Source organism: Myxine glutinosa, chromosome 3, assembly GCF_964187855.1.
Source record: "Myxine glutinosa chromosome 3, kmMyxGlut1.1, whole genome shotgun sequence".
NCBI classification, from domain to species: domain Eukaryota; kingdom Metazoa; phylum Chordata; class Myxini; order Myxiniformes; family Myxinidae; genus Myxine; species Myxine glutinosa.
The window spans coordinates 96,009,319-96,028,185 of record NC_136263.1 but is presented as its reverse complement, the minus strand read 5'-3'; the positions used below and the strand labels follow the sequence as shown (position 1 = coordinate 96,028,185).

The 18,867-nt window shown below is 41.9% G+C and overlaps 1 protein-coding gene across 4 annotated transcripts in view; it reads left to right on the top strand.

The window, feature by feature from the left end:
* The window catches only part of SGSM3 (small G protein signaling modulator 3), an 87,370-nt gene that overhangs the window by 35,129 nt on the left and 33,374 nt on the right, over nucleotides 1-18,867 (top strand). For all 4 annotated transcript variants that reach the window (XM_068110425.2, XM_078774300.1, XM_068110424.2 and 1 more), the window contains exons 2-14: nucleotides 2,481-2,584; nucleotides 3,001-3,080; nucleotides 3,576-3,633; nucleotides 6,574-6,782; nucleotides 10,263-10,370; nucleotides 11,785-11,928; nucleotides 14,570-14,765; nucleotides 15,096-15,241; nucleotides 15,477-15,572; nucleotides 15,716-15,847; nucleotides 16,294-16,348; nucleotides 16,841-16,971; nucleotides 17,204-17,359. In XM_068110425.2, coding sequence (XP_067966526.2) covers nucleotides 2,575-2,584; nucleotides 3,001-3,080; nucleotides 3,576-3,633; nucleotides 6,574-6,782; nucleotides 10,263-10,370; nucleotides 11,785-11,928; nucleotides 14,570-14,765; nucleotides 15,096-15,241; nucleotides 15,477-15,572; nucleotides 15,716-15,847; nucleotides 16,294-16,348; nucleotides 16,841-16,971; nucleotides 17,204-17,359 — 1,521 coding nt within the window. In that variant the 5' untranslated portion in view covers nucleotides 2,481-2,574. The remainder of the gene's footprint in view (nucleotides 1-2,480; nucleotides 2,585-3,000; nucleotides 3,081-3,575; nucleotides 3,634-6,573; nucleotides 6,783-10,262; nucleotides 10,371-11,784; nucleotides 11,929-14,569; nucleotides 14,766-15,095; nucleotides 15,242-15,476; nucleotides 15,573-15,715; nucleotides 15,848-16,293; nucleotides 16,349-16,840; nucleotides 16,972-17,203; nucleotides 17,360-18,867) is intronic.

Genomic DNA, 18,867 nt, shown 5'->3' with positions numbered 1-18,867 from the left:
ATCTCAAAAAGTTGTGGACGGATTATGACAAAGCTTGGTGGATGAGTTGGTCAGGTGACGAGAACAAGCCGATTAGATGTTGGTGTGTGACAAGGACGAATTTTTTTTTTTGTATACAAGATCGAGGCTAGTGCAAGAGCTAACATTAATCACACACACAAAAAAAACAAAAAAAAAAAAAAAACGGACACACAAAACATACAATAAAGGGAGCGGGAGACAAGATGGGGAGAGAGAGGGAAGCACACAAGTACAACAGCAGAAAACAGGGACAACGGGAGATCTGTGGGAGGAAGGGGGCAGGGGAAGGGAAGGGTGGGAGAGGTATAAAACACATGGACACTGCTAGGACTTCCAGGAAAAAAGTCGGAATTTCAAAAAAGTGGATCTGGGGTGAATTAACGGGGGTAGAAAAGATCAAGGTTTTGGATGGGGGAAGATAAGAATGGTCGGAATCTGCATCTGGACCGATCTGTGGGATAAAAAATACCTAGACTGTTCAGTGTGGTGGAGGTATGCACTCTACTGAGTGCCATTTGAGTTAAAATTGTGTGTTTTTTGCTTCTTTTTTTTTATTCAGAAAGTAGTGCCATTTTTACATTTTCAACAACATTTCCTAATGCGTACCAAGTGCTCCTTCTTTGTCAGTCATACGTGACACAATCGGTGATTTTCACAGAATTATTTGATGCAATGTGATTATTTATGTTAATACACAACCAAATGAATGATACAATTGTATTATTACAATAATATTATGCTTCAATTATATAAAAGTATTTATTTATATATTATCAGAAGTAACCTTCCTATCATCCTATCAGATCATCATCGTTCATTTACCATCATCAGATCATCATCTATCCATCTATCCTTCATATCATCAGATCTTCATATCGGATCATCATCTCTCCTTCATATCATCCGTCATTTATCATCCTATCAGATGGAAGAACGTATTTATTGTATACAAGCGTATTTATTGGTTGGTAGTTCCCAGAGGGCATTCGGTCTTGTTTTGCACAAATGACGAACATAAGGATGGAAAGAAAAGATGTGGAAACGAAGATGTGTATAAAAGTGTGAATAGAGAAACGTTCACACCTATTACTGGGGATTTCCTGTTTTCCAAGTGCCCCCTTTGGTTTACTATGGATATCGTATACAAGACTATTCCAAATTTAAGTCCCGTGTGCCAGCGTTAGTTGGTACACGTTAAATGTCCCAGAGTAGGCGAGCTATCTCCGGCACAATGGACAAATTCCCGTCCAGGATCGTGATGCCTGCCATAGAAACTGCTTCAGCATCACTGACACTCTGTATGGAGCATGGTTCATGATCTGATCAAACTTTGAACACCCAGGCTGACCTTTCACCCTCGAGTTTCTGGACTGAACAAGCGACACTTTTCAACCCTTAGATGCAGGCGTCAAAAATCCTACATAAACGCAGCATTGGGCCCAACGGAAGTATTCGTGTAATGTTTATTAATTTTTTTTATTTTATATAAAAGAAATTTCTTTCATATCCTTTTTCAATCCAAGTCGATGCTCATGGATGTGTATTTGCTCAGAAAATGTAAATCATTGAACCTATTATTTGGAAGAATCCCATACAAGTAAAGAATCTTATTTATTTATTTTTGAAAAAAAAAAATTGTTCTTGGTTTTTCAACTTTTCCTCTCTAGAAAGTTGAGGCTCATGGAGGAATATTTGCTCAAAAAATATGATTTACTAATCCTTTTATTTAGAATGTATATGTCCACAACTGTAAAAAAAAAAAAAAATCCTACACCTATGCAGCCATTGGGCCTCGGAGGCCCCACAAATGTATTTGTGTAAAGTTTTTTAATTTTCATATTTTTGTCAATGAATTATTTGTAACCAAGTTATAGGAGCATATAATGAGGCTCATATCAAGAAAATAATGATATAACATAGTAGTACGACAACATTTATGCGGGGCCTCGTAGGCCCCAGGGCTGCATTCGTGTCGGATTTTCGGGTTATAAGTGAAGAATGAAGATTTTCCCACAAGCCTGAATGAATTTTTTTTTTTTTAATGTACCTGAATTTTGTGTAACAACATGAAAGTCGGTGAAAATGAGGCTCATTCCCAAAAAAAAATTGTACAGCATAGTTTTTGCAACCAAAAAAACCTTGTGGGCCTCCGAGGCCCAATCACTGCATCCAAGGGTTAAGAATGAATTTTTTTTTTAGAAAGATATGTAATCAATATTGGAAATGTTTGTTTGAGTGGAATTGAAGGGAAAAGTTTTACTTTGAAATAATGTTTTCCTTGTGGAGAAGAGATATCTGCGATTACAGTATCAAAAAGAACGCTCTTTCGCTCTTCAAATCGTTGTTTTCACCATTTTTGCCATAGATTCCACATTTTGGTGTTTTGTGTAAATTTAGTGCTCATCGGTGAAATTTCGTGGTGAAGTTCATATATTTATCGATGTTACTTTTTCCCCCAGACTTTTTTGCTGTGAAAAGAGGCATCGTTGTGACAATCCCAGTGTTCTGGTTTTTCGTTGATCCTTCACACAGCCGTGTGGCCAACGAGGCACTATGCCAGCAGGTACGTGTTTCCAAGGAAAGTAAAATGAATGCCACTTCGACCAATGGAAAGTTGAGGACTTTGGACTCGAGCGCGTTTACAATAAAGATGCAAAGCATCTCTCGTTTATTACAGTTTGAATTTAATTTTTGTGGTATTTGTTTACTGTAACAGTCAGCCAGTAAAGAGAAGTTTATCAAAATGAAGATCATAGACCAACTTTGTCGGAATCATGTCACAGTACCTAAAGAGGTACTAATGCACAAACTCTGCCAAATCATATCGCATAATGATGCATTTTTGTAAATCTGGATAGAATCCTGATCTCGCATGAATCGTTCGGAAATGTTGTGCAAGCTTTGTCATGTGTGATTTGAGAAAGTGCACGAGAAGCTCAACATCACCTGAAGACTGCATTCACCATCTTTCCTGTACAGGTATGCTGCCACCGAGCTCCAGCGGCCCATTCTCGGCCATAACACCAAGCATGCGGCCTCAAGACGTCTCAAATATGCAGGTTTGATTACCGTCTCCGTCTAGTGATCTTTCTGCTACGATGTCGATGATGAACTCTTTGATTTGCTCACTCGGGCTCATCTGCCAGCCCTGGTTGGTGGTGCATGTTAAAAAAAATTCAATATTGTAGTGTCTTTCGTGAAGAGGGAAGGCGAGTCATTACCGGCACCCTGGAACAAATGACAAACTTCCTGCACCTTCATTCAAGTTACATTACAACCTACATTACAGTGGTGAAATGTCCTAGAAACGTTTATCAACTAGTAGCGATACACCCCTTGAGCAATGTAAAGTATGTGAGTCGCTAATTACTATTTACTGCTTATGTGCTCGAATTGCTGCTTATGTTCTCGAACACTCTGGCCAAGAATACTAATAATAGGCACAATGTTAAAGCAGTGAAACTTGTAAACCTTCCAAATGATACGAGTTGGAGATATTTCACACTGATATAATGTTATGACTGCTTTTTATTGATCCCTCTGGTCCTGTGCAGGCCTCGGAAGAACCCCAGTTGTACTACGACGAGTTTGGGTTTCACATTGACAACACAGGTACGGAGCAGCACGGGGCTGGGTCAGGAAACTGGAAACTAAGAGTCGGAAGCCGGGAGCAGAGTGTCGGTATAATGTCTGGTGTTTGTCTCGGAGGAAAGTTGAAAGGCCATTGTGCATTTGAAGCAGGAATGTAGTTATTGCAGTTTGGTGCATCCCATAGCCCTTTATTGCTTGCTATGAATAATTAGCATTGACATTATTCTCACTTTTTTTTTTCTCGTCACATTCTTTTGGTTCCCACATCATTAATGCATCATAGAAAATCTGTTAAATAATGACACACTCGATGAGTTGAAAATGTATACGATTTCAAATTGCTTCTCAAATTATTATTGGCATAATGTATTGTTAAATGAAAAATGGTTACTGCAGGGTAACATAGATGGGATTCTGTGCATATAATTGGGATTTTTAAAAAACGATTTGATGGGGGGATGCCGATGGATGGCTTAGTGATGAGAACTCTGAATGCCGTCCCAGAAGTAAGAGGTCCAAATAACAGGGGAAAGTAGAACGGCACTCAGTAGAGAGCATACCTCCACCTGGTTGGCCATATCACTCAATGGTGAAGAATCACTTTAAAAATTATACTAGCTGGATACAGATCTGGATCCTCACCAAAATGGAAACAATTCTTCCGTGTCACACACACAACCTGTCCAACAAGTTTCGTCCAAATCCATCCACAACTTTTTGAGATATCCCGCAATGTATAGTTTTTGACCCTATCTCTTAATGGTGAAGAATCACTTTTAAAAATTCTAGTAGCCGGATCCGAATCTAATAATTTCGTTCTTGTCACATACGCTACATCCCTGCCAAACTTTGTCTGAGTCCGTCCACAACTTTTTGAGATATTATGTTCACAAACGGACAGACAAGCAGACAGACAAACAAACAGACAGGGGTGAAAACATAACCTCCATCCACCTTTGGTGGCGGAAGTAATAAGAATTTTGATATTGGGGTGCGAGTAAAAACCCAGCTGGCAACTTATGGCAGGAGTGAGGTTGGAGCGAGTGTAGGAGTATGTGTGGGTGGAGTGAGTGTGGGCGAAGGGAGTGGAAGCAGCGTTGTGGGTGCATGGAGTGCAGGTAGGAGTGTGGCCATAGGAGAGTGCAGCTAGGAGAGTGCAGGCAGGTTTATTGGCAAGAGCGAGTGCAGGCAGGTCTATCGGCAGAGCGAGTGCAGGCAGGTCTATCGGCAGAGCGAGTGCAGGCAGGTGTATCGGCAGAGCGAGTGCAGGCAGGTATATCGGCAGAGCGAGTGCAGGCAGGTGTATCGACAGAGCGAGTGCAGGCAGGTCTATCGGCAGAGCGAGTGCAGGCAGGTCTATCGGCAGAGCGAGTGCAGGCAGGTCTATCGGCAGAGCGAGTGCAGGCAGGTGTATCGGCAGAGCGAGTGCAGGCAGGTCTATCGGCAGAGCGAGTGCAGGCAGGTGTATCGGCAGAGCGAGTGCAGGCAGGTCTATCGGCAGAGCGAGTGCAGGCAGGTGTATCGGCAGAGCGAGTGCAGGCAGGTGTATCGGCAGAGCGGGTGCAGGCAAGTGTATCGGCAGAGCGAGTGCAGGCAGGTTTGTCGGCAGAGCGAGTGCAGGCAGGTGTATCGGCAGAGCGAGTGCAGGCAGGTTTGTTGGCAGAGTGAGTGCAAGCAGGTTTATCGGCAGAGCGAGTAGGTGTATCGGTAATTATGTCTCCTCTATTGGAATTGTAGAAGGTGGCTTGCAAATTGAGTCTCAAGGTCTGTAAACAGAAGCGTTTTTTAAAAATAACAATAAATACAAGGCGCAGGGAGATATAATTCACTGCATGTGATGTGCAACGTGTGCAGCGTAAACCGAATGTTCATTTATGTCCATAAGATGTCTAATAAATAGAGGAGATATAAGCACACCTAACAGTAGCCTTGCTAAGCAGCTTAAGCATTCCACCAATACTGTTGAGATGCCATGAGTGTTGAGATGCCAACATAATGTCCAAATTAGACAAATGAGCACTTTTTAATAGTCAGAATTATTGCTGAGGTCAATTCCGGAGTTGAAATTTAGAAATTTGGATCAGGTGAAGAGATAATTCTCGATCTTTTCAGGAATTAAATAAAGGCATGAACACTGGCATTTATAAGCATTGCGATGTATACAGGAATACAGCGATTCATAGGTATGAAGATCAGCTCTATTAGTATTTGTAGATATGAAGCTTTATTGTACAGAAACCGGCCTGTTCTGAGGCAAGGTATACTTGAGTTGAGCAGACAAAATAGTGAAATTAAGATCCCAATCAGAGCGACCTGAATGCAGGCTGACCCAAGGTAAGTCTGTTACCGTATAATGAATGTCAAAAACACATCCAAACACCCAGTTTTCATTCATACAATCCGCTGGAGTTTCCTTAGTATGCATGCAAAGTTTGAGGCCGCTAAGTTTCATGGTTTTAGAGTTACGGAGGGGACTAACACACACACAATGTCTGTGCCCACCCCACTGTTGTCATTGCCACTCCTCATACTCTCCAGTGAATTTAAGTCGATAAACATGTATTTAATTAATGTGGTGTTGAAGTAGTGTTGGCATGACGGGCCAAATAGCCTCCTCCTGGGGCAAAGTTCCTTTGTGATCCTTAAGTAACAAAAAGGTAGGTAAACTACCTGGCCTGAAGTACATGCAGAACATACTGAAGCAGGCACACTGTACATTCTGAAGTACTGAAGTCTTTTATGACTCTTGGGCATCTTGAAATAAGCATGTACTTGCTAGTCTGTGTAAAAATGGTACCACCCATACCCCCTCTAACTCAATGGGCCATCTTCTAAATAAATATTGAAATTCTCCTTTAAAACTACATTTGAATTAAAACTGTTGGATGCTGTCTCTCAATTGTAAAACTCACTTTAATTATTCATATTTTAACTTCCTGAATTGTTATCCCGGTGGTTCAGATGGTGCTAGTTTGAATTCAAACCGTCTACTCGAAGAACAACATTCCGAAGATCCACAGCACCGACTCCGCTGGCAAGCATACTTGGAATTTACTCACAACCACGATGTCGGTGACCTCACGTGGGACAAGATCAGCTGCAGTCTACCACGCTCTGAGAAGCTTCGGAGCCTTGCCTTGGGTGGAATACCTCACAGCATGCGGCCACAGGTACCTTCAAAATTGGGCCAGTAGCAACCTTTGTTTCACCACATGTATGGCTTTGGACTTGTATGTCAACAGAAACTTAGTGGCACACCCAAGATTTGGCTGGAGGAGGATGTGTGACGGGGAGTGACGGACCGCACTTCGCTTCCTATGGCAGTTAACGCTTACGAACATTCGCCCTTTTACCCCCTTTTTGGCTTTGATTAAGAACTTGTGGGCGGCACTTTGCTTCCCACGACATATTCTTATCGGCTTTCAGTTGATAAAAAATCATTGCCAAGTTGTCCGCCAGCGCGGATTGATACGAGCCTTCACGAAGACGACTATTCCACTGTCGAGGAGAAACTGCTTTTCTTCCCCTCTGGAAAATGTCTTATTTTCTATTTTCCCACCTTATTATTCTCATTATAGGTATCTTATTTCACAATATACCTTTATTTCTGTCTTCATATTTTGAATCACAATCGCTTGTCATAGGGACCTGAAATTTATAATACTAGTGGGAATCCCACGGGCATGGAGGTGTGTCGTTGCGATCGGAGCAGCCGTTTTTGCGGTGCCCGGGACAATAACGTTAGGCGGGAGTCCAAACCTGAGAATGCTGGAGACCAAAGCTGGAATTGGAAAAACAATGTAGCCTATTTTACTTCAGGGGGTCCCAGGATTACCCACCCAAAATATCGTTGCGATCGGTTCAGCCGTTTTTGCGGTACCTGGGAACGGACGGACAGACAGACAGACAGACGGACATTTGGTGAATTGTAGTAAGATTTTGATAACTCAGCTCTATGATATTTGTGAATACCCAAGAAAGCCTATTTTTAAAAGAAATTGTATTTTTGTATACAATAGGTCTAGGCTCATGGATGAGCTAAACGACAAAGGGCACAGACGGTATTGGGGGTGAAGGGATGTGGGAGGGGGAGTTGGAGTTGGACATACAAAAGGGGAAAAGGAAGAATAACGCACAAACGAGAAGCAATGGCTTCGAAAGGGACAAAATGGGGAGGAGTCGTGTGTTGAAGAGATGGTGGATGGGCATAATTGAGCGCACGTGGTAATGATGGGCATCACCGTTGAAAGACTGAAGTAAGGAGGACGAGACAACGGACACATGGAGACAATTCCACAATCTGGAGAATGAGGGGATGAATTGATTTGGGTGAGCAACCAACTTGGACGTTGGGAGGGTGAGTAGGTGAGTAGGTGAGAGTTTCATGAGAAACGTGTGCGACCTCGTGTGGCTTGGGGAGGGCAAACATAGGAGAGGGCAGGAGGAGCAAGGCCGGATATAATCTTGCATAAAATAGAGAGCTTACCAAATTTCCACAGGTGGGAGAGTGACAGTCCTTGGCAATATTTCTCCTATCTTGAAATTCCAATGGTGCGGAAGGGCTTGTCTTTGACAGCATCTGGAGGAGCACAGTGGAAAGCTGGAGCACCAGCCCAGAGTGGGGAGCCATACTCCATGGAGCTCTGTTTGAAGGCTTTGTATGCCATGATGAGCTCGGTGCGGCACAGGAATGCCTTGACTCTCTGGAGAAATCCCAGATGGCACCTTGTCCAATGCTAATTTGGTGACAGGATCCTGGCATGAAAGGTTGTGGCAAACAGTGAAGCGAAAGAGGTCCAGTCACTGCACGTGTTCCAGTGGCTCTCCAGAGCAGTGTATTGGATATTTTGATTGCTTATCCTTGTGGAAAGATTGTGTGTGTGTGTGTGTGTGTGTGTGTGTGTGTGTGTGTGTGTGTGTGTGTGTGTGTGTGTGTGTGTGTGTGTGTGTGTCAGTGTGTGTCAGTGTGTGTGTGTGTGTGTGTGTGTGTGTGTGTGTGTGTGTGTGTGTGTGTGTGTGTGTGTGTGTGTGTGTGTGTGTGTGTGTGTCAGTGTGTGTGTGTGTCAGTGTGTCAGTCACTTGCTTGTGTAGTTCCAGCCACATCTCTCTCCTTTTTATGCCTCCGCCCCCGAAGATGGCCGGAGGCATTATGTGTTCGGGTAAACTTCGTTTTTCTCAGCAACCACATGTCCAATTGAGACCAAACTTTCAGGGTAGGAGTGACACCCATGCAGAATGTTTTTTTAATGATAATTGTGACGCCATAGGTCACGTGGTATGGCAGCCATCTTGGATTAAACGCAAATAATAAAAAAATTCTTTCTCAGAAACCCCTGAATGGAAAAAATTGAAACGGCACATTGTCAACTCCCAATGGGGAACAAAAGCATTATAATGATGACATCATAGATGAAGTGGTACACTAGCCAAAAATGTTTTAATCGAATTCCTTATCTTCAAAATCTGAAATTGCATGCACATGATCTCTGACCCATTTGTATTGAAATATTAAATTTATGACATCATAGGTCACATGATTTGACAGCCATATTGGATTTAACCTAAAACCTGAAAAAAGCATCTTCTCCCAAACCACCAAATTGATTGACTCGAAACTTTACATGTGTCATTGACTCGGCATGGTGTTTAAATGATCATCACAAAAACATCATTGGTCACATGGTGTGGCAGCCATATTGGATTGAAGGAAAATATTAAATAATTATATCTTGGAAACCGCTTACCCTATTGATGCTAAATTTTACAAATATCATCTAACACCATTGCTGCATATAGTTTGAAAATGATGGTCGCATGTCACGTGGTTTGGCAGCCATCTTGGGATAGAAAAACGAACCTTATCCGATCAACACGAAACTTCACAAACGTGATCCCCTACCCATACATCTGCAGAGTGTACATTTTTTAAGGTCATATTTCACGTGGTATGGCAGCCATATTAGCTTGAAAGCTCATATTTAAAAAAAATCCCTTCTTCAAAACCGCTTCATCGATCAATGTGAAACCTGTCATAGCTGGTGAAAATGTGATACTTGAAAACAGCTGAAGGGATTTAAATCAAACTTGTTTATTTTTAGGACAATGAGCGAGGGCATCTACCCGTTGTGGGACTATACTGAGGCATATTGGCGACACAGTCGCATTGCTCTAGTTTTTTTATGATTTGTTGCAGGATTGATCTTCCTTCTCATGTTGAGATAGAGGGCTCTCGACTCAACTTAGCTATTAGTCTCGCCAACTGTTTCCAAAGGTGTGTGTGTGTGTGTGTGTGTGTGTGTGTGTGTGTGTGTGTGTGTGTGTGTGTGTGTGTGTGTGTGTGTGTGTGTGTGTGTGTGTGTGTGTGTGTGTGTGTGTGTGTTTGTTTGTTTGTTTGTTTGTTTATGCATGCAGATATACTTTAATACAGATCACTCATTCTCAAATCTACTATAATCTATATACCTAGGACAGGCTTTGCAGTATTAAATGCTTAGTCTTGTTATTATTGGGAAAAGTTGGACTTTTTAATGTTTTGCAACAAAATTCCACGTTGGCTAGTAAACCGTTATTGTTACTCACCCTTCAGGCTATTGAATTTTTTTCCTCATTTCAAATCCCTCTTTTATTATTCTCACACTTTATTTTCTTAGTTATGGATCCGGCTGTCTGGAGCACTGCAGAAGAAGAAGAACAGTGAAACTTCATACCGTGAGATTGTTAAGGGGAGCTCTGATGACTCAACGGTCACAGCAAAGCAGGTATTGTTGCCAATGCCACCGAAGGTGGATGGAGGTTGTGTTTTCACACATCTGTCTGCTGACTGTCTGTCTGAATGTGAACAGGAAATCTCAATAAGTTGTGGACAGATTTGGACGAAATTTGGTGGAGAAGTTGAGTTTGTGACAAGGACGAAATTTCAAATTATTAGATTTTCGTGAAGATCCGGATCTATATCTGAGGATTTTTGTATTTTTTGTATCGTAAATCATCCTTTGTATCTTTACCTCGACGAGATTGACACATTGAATAAGTGGTGTGGGGACTTTTGTCTTCCTCTGAATGTGTGCAAAACAAAAGAGATGATTTTGGACTTTCGGAAAGGTCACAATCATGATCCTGTAACCATAAATGGTGATAAGGTGGAAATTGTTAACAAATTTAAATACCTGGGTACCTTTATTGATAACAAGCTAACTTTTGATGGAAATACTGATGCTGTGTACAAGAAATCAATGCAAAGATTGTATCTTCTCAGGAAGTTGAATTCATTTGGTGTTAACTCTCGTGTGATGCGGATGTTAACAAATTCCTTCCTGATCAGTGTTTTATCATTTAATTTGATTTCCTGGTACAGTTATCTTAATGTGCGGAATAAGTCACGATTGAGAAAGGTCATTACACTGGCATTTAAAGTAGATGGGCCTTTAACCAGTCTGGAGTCTCTCTACTTGCGGGCATTGAAAAGGAAGGCGGTGCAGGTGTGTACTGATAAAAGTCATTTCTTGAACGGGATTTTTGAAAAACTGCCATCAGGGAGACGCTTTCGTGTAAGGAAGATGAAGAAGAACATTTTCAAAAGGTCATTTGTACCATGTGCAATTCAAATGCTAAATTCAAATTCCTAGACATTTTGCTGTTTAGTCAATCTTCCATATTTTATAATTATTTTATATTTTATGTCTTTTTATATTGTTTTCTTATTCCCTTTGTGTTTTATGTTTTTAATGATGGTCAACTTACGGTGTCACCAAAGAATAATTTCCCTGAATATGGGACAATAAAGATTTATTATTATATTTTATATATATATATATATATATATATATATGTTTAGAAATTGAACAAGTTATTTATTTATTTATTTTAAACTGTTTTACAATGGTAAGAGCCTACTGTTTGCCTCCATTTTTAACATTATTTTTTTTTTTTTAAGTGACTAAGATATACAGTATGCTAATGCATACAAGGCATGATTTTGGTGAAACATTTTTAACAGGCTGTATGTGTGAAAGTAAAAAAATTCATTTGACTGCAGTGTTGTTGGTGGTAAATTGATGGGATAACAAGGAATGATTAGTTTGGTGTCTACTATTGAAATTGTTATCAATTGCTGTTAAATCAACCTGATCACGTGTATGGATGGATGTTCAAGGCCTTGTTCAACCATTGCAGATCGAGAAAGATATCTTGCGGACAATGCCCAGCAATGCCTGCTTCTCCGGCCTAGAAAGCACAGGTGTGCCCCGCCTTCATCGTATCTTAAAAGGCCTCGCTTGGTTTTACCCTGACATTGGCTACTGCCAAGGAACTGGCATGGTATGTGGTGTACACTAATTTGGATATAAAAAATTGTTTGTGATGAGATATTAAACTTTCTTTCAAATCTTTCTTTCAAAAACATACTCATGAGTAGCTAGTGATTGTTATTTATTTGTTTATCTGTGGCAGAGATAACAAAAAAAAAAGAAATTAGAAAAATATTTTGCATTATGAAGTTCCTAAAAAAAATAAAAATTAATGCTTCCAATTCTCTATGAACATTCATTTTTCTTCATGACTAATTGTTTTGCGATACTTTTGCAACCTAAAATAAATATCTTTGCCAGGCATGATTACAAGATCCATAGATGCCATTAGCAGCCAATATATCAGTATTTCAATGTTACATCAGTTGTTGTATCAGTATTTTTATGTAGAAATGGGGTTTGGGGGGGGGGGGGGCAGGGCTATACTGTACAGAGGGATGGCCCAGAGGAGGACTCCTCTCAGAACGATGAAGAGGGGTCGGATGGGTGTACGAAAGCTCCCGGCGTGCAGAAGTGTGAGACTAAGCACGGAGGAGGATTCCGAAGAAGGAGCTCGTGAAGAGACTGGACAAAGAACTGAGTTGAAGCGGGACTTTTTTGGAACGAACATAGTGCTCTCTCTGGCTCGCTCTCATTGGTTCACTCTCGCTGGCTCACTCTCACTGGCCCACTCTCGCTGGCTCACTCTCACTGGCCCACTCTCGCTGGCTCACTCTCACTGGCCCACTCTCATTGGTTCACTCTCGCTGGTTCACTCGCTGGCTTACTCTCGCTGGCCCACTCTCGCTGGCCCACTCTCACTGGCTCACTCTCAATGGTTCACTCTCGCTGGTTCACTCTCACTGGTTCACTCTCGCTGGCTCACTCTCACTGGCTTACTCTCGCTAGCCCACTCTCGCCGGTTCCCTCTCGACGGTTCACTCTCGCCGGTTCACTCTCGCCGGTTCACTCTCGCCGGTTCACTCTCGCCGGCTCACTCTCGCCGGCTCACTCTCACCGGCTCACTCTCGCCAGCCCACTCTCGCCGGTTCACTCTCGCCGGTTCACTCTCGCCGGTTCACTCTCGCCGGTTCACTCTCGCCGGCTCACTCTCACCAGCTCACTCTCGCCGGTTCCTTTTCGCCAGTTCACTCTCGCCGGTTCACTCTCGCCGGTTCCCTCTCGCCGGTTCACTCTCGCCGGTTCACTCTCGCCGGCTCACTCTCACCAGTTCCTTCTCGCCGGTTCCTTCTCGCCGGTTCACTCTCGCCGGTTCACTCTCGCCGGTTCCCTCTCGCCGGTTCACTCTCGCCGGTTCACTCTCGCCGGCTCACTCTCACCGGCTCACTCTCGCCAGCCCACTCTCGCCGGTTCACTCTGACCGGCTCACTCTCACCGGCTCACTCTCGCCAGCCCACTCTCGCCGGTTCACTCTCGCCGGCTCACTCTCACTGGCTCACTCTCTGGCTCACGCTCGCTGGCTCACTCTCACTGGCTCACTTACTGGCCCACTCTCGCTGGCTCACTCACTGGCCCACTCTCGCTGGCCCACTCTGGCTGGTTCACTCTGCTCACTCAAGAGCAGTGTCAATTTTGGCCCCGCCCCCTGTGGCTAGGTCAAAAGGTTACTTCGCGAAAAATGCAATTACAGGAACATTTTAATGAAACTTTGTGTATGCGATCAACATTGGGGGATGGACGAAATATGTAACTTTTTTGGATTAGTCCTCCGGTTCATGCACCAGGGGTGGGAATGGGAACTTGGGGTTACGGGATTAAAAACGGGAAAAAAATAATTTTTAACTCAAAATTTGATATTGGGTAATTCCTGGTGGAACCTTTTGCCATCTCTCAACTAACTGCTTTAGGTGTGAAGCGTGGGGACTTGCGATGGCGCACCATCGACTTGGCTGTAGTTATTATTTTTTATCATCGTTATCATTTTTTTTCCTTCTATTCTGCTTCTCTTTTCTCTTCCTCTGATATCCATCTACCAGTATTGCGATACCAGTAGACTTGATTTGCTTGATGAATTTTACGGCATGCATTGTTTGAAGTTTATTTTATTTTTACAGTGATCTAAGCCTTGTGGAGGAACTTGTACATACATCACATTCAGGACAAAGACATTAGCAGATATCAGTGTACCTTTTTTTTTTTTTTTGTATACTGGATCGAGGCTCGTGAAAGAGCTAACATTAATCGCACCAAAAAAAAATCAAACAGACACATAAAACATATAACAAGGGTAGCGGTAGACAAGATGGGAGAGAAGGGGAAGCGCAAACACAACATTTGAGAGCAGGGACATCGCGGAACTTTACATGAATTCAACGATATTTGTAGATGATGTGCAAACCCATTTCATATCTACATGGGATTTGAACCTGGGGCTCAGATGGGAATATGAACAGGGCAACGTTTGTCCTTTTTGGTGTTTTGTTGGTATTTGAAGAAAAAAGTTAAAATGAAAGATAAAACCAGATTTTAAGAAATCCACTTTTCACATTTGTAATAGATTTTATTCCCCTTAACTTGTAAACACGAACTTTTTCTTTACCATGAATGCAGGATAACTTCAGGAAAATAAGCCTTTTTAAGTTGTTTTCTCCACCTGATGTTGTACTTTACATCGACCTAATCTCTATTCTCTATCGTCCACGATTCTACAGGTGGTGGCAAACCTTCTGTTGTTTTTAGAGGAGGAAGAAGCATTTTGGACTATGTGCGCATTAATAGAAGACCTGGTTCCAGTGGCGTACTTTAGTGGCACACTGCTCGGGGTGCAGGCGGACCAGCGTGTCCTGCGGCAGCTTGTGAGCCAGTACCTGCCACAGCTGGATGCAGTGCTCCTGGAGCATGACATCGGTACATTAAAGGGGGTGTGCTTATGGCTGACAGATGGGGATGATCCAATTTGGATGTAATGACACAGAACTGGAAAAGAAATTACAACTTGTATATTTTATTGTGGTTTTTCCTGTTAATGCTGCGTCAGCATGGCCTAAGCAAGTCGGTAATGTATGCTGATCGCGAGAATACAAAACATTGTGCAGCAATATATTTCGATACCCAAGATGTTTTTATTTTCGAAATTCAAACCTCTGTTGCCAATGTAGAGGATGCCGAGCGATCCCTTGATGCCAATTTGATCCTTATGATGTCATTGTTTTGCATCTCTGCATTCTCCGGCCAAAGAGCTCTCCCTCATCACGCTGCACTGGTTCCTGACTGCCTTTGCCAGTGTACTCAACGTGAGGCCCCTGCTGCGCATTTGGGACCTTTTCTTTCTGGAGGGTTCAGTCGTGCTCTTCCAGATCACACTGGGCATGCTCAAAATGAAGGTTGGTGGTTTAGTAGTTTCCTTTGAAACGAATAACGTGCAAGCAACACTTTCATTTCGAAAGAACAAAATATTTGCTCTTTTGAATTTTTGCTTCAAACATTTGTTATTCTTGTAAAAGTAATAGCATTAACATATTATTCATCAGAAGTGCGTGTCATCAGATCATTTTTAATAGTGTCAACATTTGGTCGGTCATTACGAGCCAGGTTCTTGAGCCATGCATGAAATTGCAGGAAGAAGAACTAATTCCATCGGAAAACTCTGCTGCCATTTTCAACATTCTATCGGACATCCCCTCCGGAATAGACAATGCGGAGCAACTCATCCAGGCAAGTATTCTTTCATTGTTCATTCCAATGGCCTATTTCGCTACCAGTGATTATGACCACATTCTGTCTACCAAAGCTGCATCTCTGATGTGGGCTCGTGCGTACGTCCGAACAATGTGAGAATAACCGCGTGTACGGTGCAGGTGTCCATGAGGATCGCAGGCTGCATAACAGAAGTAATGATTGAATCCCAGCGAAGGAAGCAGCTGGCCTACCTCATGGCTGATCAAGGCCAGCTCATGAACCCCAGCATGCAGACAAGCCTGACAAAGCAGGTGAGTGCAGAGTTTGCCACACCTCCTTCGCCACGCACAACACACTGCAATTAACAACTGTTGCTAACACTGGGTAATTACAGCAGACACTACAAATTGAAGTGGGTGAAACCTGGGGAACCGGCCTTTACTGCACTCACTATTCCTAAAAATAAAAACATAAATCGATGCACTGTTCAGTTCATTAAAAGGTATACAAGGCAATACTTCGTGTCAATAAAGGAATAAAGATGGCGTTTTGATAAATTCATCTTCCTTGGTTTGAGCTCATTCCTTCATGTAGTGTTAGTACATGTATATTTTGGCTGATAACACAAGATCTTTAGGTCATTGGGTACTTTAGGTACTTCTGCATCGCAAATCTGAGTCGTTGCTAGTTTTTCTTGAAAGTGGACGTCTTGCAGAATTGTTAGTGTGCTTACGTGTCTTATTCCCATTTGCAACAGGTGATGCGAAGACAGTTACGTCGCCGCAAGTCTGTTATCGGTTCCCTGTTCTTCGGTAAGTGCACACCACCTCGTTCACTCCACTCCGCCACATACCTGCGGAATAGCCTGAGGAACCAATTGATGTTTGTGGAAGTGTAATTCAGCAACAGTCAGGAAAAAGCTGCGTCCCACAGCACCTTGGCATTGGCAGTTGTGGCATGAATCCCTAATGCAAGCTGCTGAGGGGATGCAATTGAGAAGGAATTGTATTCTGCCGCTCCATTTGCAAATGCACTCGGCAAGAAGTTTAACATTTAAGGCATTAGGTGTTTTTTTTTAAAGAGATGTTGAATCTGCCACTAAAATGCGTTGCCTTACATTTGCTCTCATGCATTCTAAAAACTCATGATGTTACCTTTATCCAACAATTCGCTGAGCCTACCACGTCTGCTTGAGTCATGCATCACGTGAAGCATTATGCACCTGAACAAAGTTGTCGCAAAACGACTGCCGTTGCTCTTTGAGGTAAATGCTTTTAGCTTGATGGAAAACTTCATCACTGCAGGTGACCAGGAAGACATTCAGGCTCTCAAGGCAAAGAACATCAAGCAAACCGAGGTGGTATCCATGTTACGAGAGGCTATCCTGAAAGTTGCTTGTCATTTCCAAGCCATAGATCCTGAGAACACCCTCATGGTAAGTGTTCAGTCATTTATTTGTTATTGTTGTTGTTTTTGTTGATGATTTGTATTGCCACCATCCATCACAACACCATCCTTCCCTCTTTTTTCTTCCCTACTTTCCTACTTTTTTGGAAATAAGCTACTTGAATATTCCTCAGGAAAAATAGGAAATAAAATATTCCTCAGCTACTTTTGGCCTGGCCTACATTTGCTCAAGCTCATGCTTTTCCTAATATTTTAACCAGGACCTGACACCGGACTACTCGACCGAGTCCCACCAACGTGACCATGAAAGCTACATAGCGGTGACGCAGCGGCGGAGGAAGAGGGCCAAGGCACTGCTGGATTTTGAACGCCACGATGACGACGAGCTGGGTTTTCGTAAAAATGACATCATCACGGTAACCTTTTTGTACACCGCTCCTTTCCTATGCCATCTCCAGGCATTGCAAATCGTCATTGCAGGGCACCAAAAGGGGCTCGGCAGTGACGCACGCTGAAAGAGAGTACTCAGTTTTCACTCTGGTTTCTTGTTTGTTTGTTTTCTTTCTTGTTTGTTTGTCCAGGCGATATCTCAGCCATCCTTTGAGCTAGGAAGCTGAAATTTTGGCACAGTAGTGAGAAAGTGCTTTGACAAAAACGGTATTTTTTTTTTTTGATTAATCAATAAATTGAGGAGTTATTTAATTATTAGTGATTAATTAAGTACTTATTTAATTAATCAAATTTCCTTTCTCTTCTGACCATTAACTCAGGCACCTTTTGAGTTCGGAAGCTGATATTTGGACATGCCAATGACCAGGTGATTTGGCTGCAAAGGATATTTTTGATTTATTAATTAATCAATTAATCGATTAATTATTTAATTATTCGATTCATGACAAAAAAAAATTTTTTTTTTTAAGTTACAGATTCTGATGAAATAGTGGTAGTTTATGTGTTCTCTGACCAAATTGATTAATAATTAAATTTTTATATGATTATTATTTATTTATTTTCATTATTAATCATTTATTTATTTTCTTTCTCATTTGGCCAATATCTCAGGCACCTTTTGAGCTGGGAAGCTAATATTTGGACATGAGTGACCAAGTGATGTGGCTATCAAGGATATTTTTGATTTATTGATTAATCATTTCATCTATTAATTATTTATTGATTAATCGATTAATTATTTTTTGAGTAATCAATTAATTATTTAATTTTTTATAAATGACTTATTTAATTAAATTTCTAAAAGATACATCTTCGGATGAAGCACTAGTGGTTTAGTTATGCGATTAGCCAATTGATTATGAAAATATTTTGTGATAATCTTTTATTGATTTTAATTACACAATTATTCAATCAATTAGTGTACACCTCTCCCTCCCAATGCAGCCTCAATGACCTGCACTGCGGTGGCGCCCCGGCAATGCCGCGCTGCAGCATATTTAATTATTTGGCATGGGGCGGTGTACTTTGAATGTATGTGTACTTGTCCTGTTTTTTTTTTCTCTGTGCTTCTTTCTTGTAGAACCAAAATATAGCCATCACAACACCATCCTTCCCTCTTTTTGTCTTCTGTTAAAAATTTCACTCACCTGTCCATGATTTCTGAACATGTTTCACTAATCGTGACATTTTCAGGGAAGGGTCTCTTGGCTGATTCAAATCAATGATCCTTACTAACTTTGTGGTTGATCTGCTTAGCAGCATAATTAATGTATCAAGCTAGAAATTAAAATGGGCAATAAGGCAATGAAGCCATGTTGCAACGTTGAGGTGTACTATGCCGGTGTGCATCTGCATAACACATGTGTGCAGTGTACCTATCTTCATTTGAGAGCTTGACGTGCCAGTAGTAACTGAGGAAAGAAACAAGTAAACGAGGAAATTTATAAAACTTGAGCGGCCTTCTACATCTACC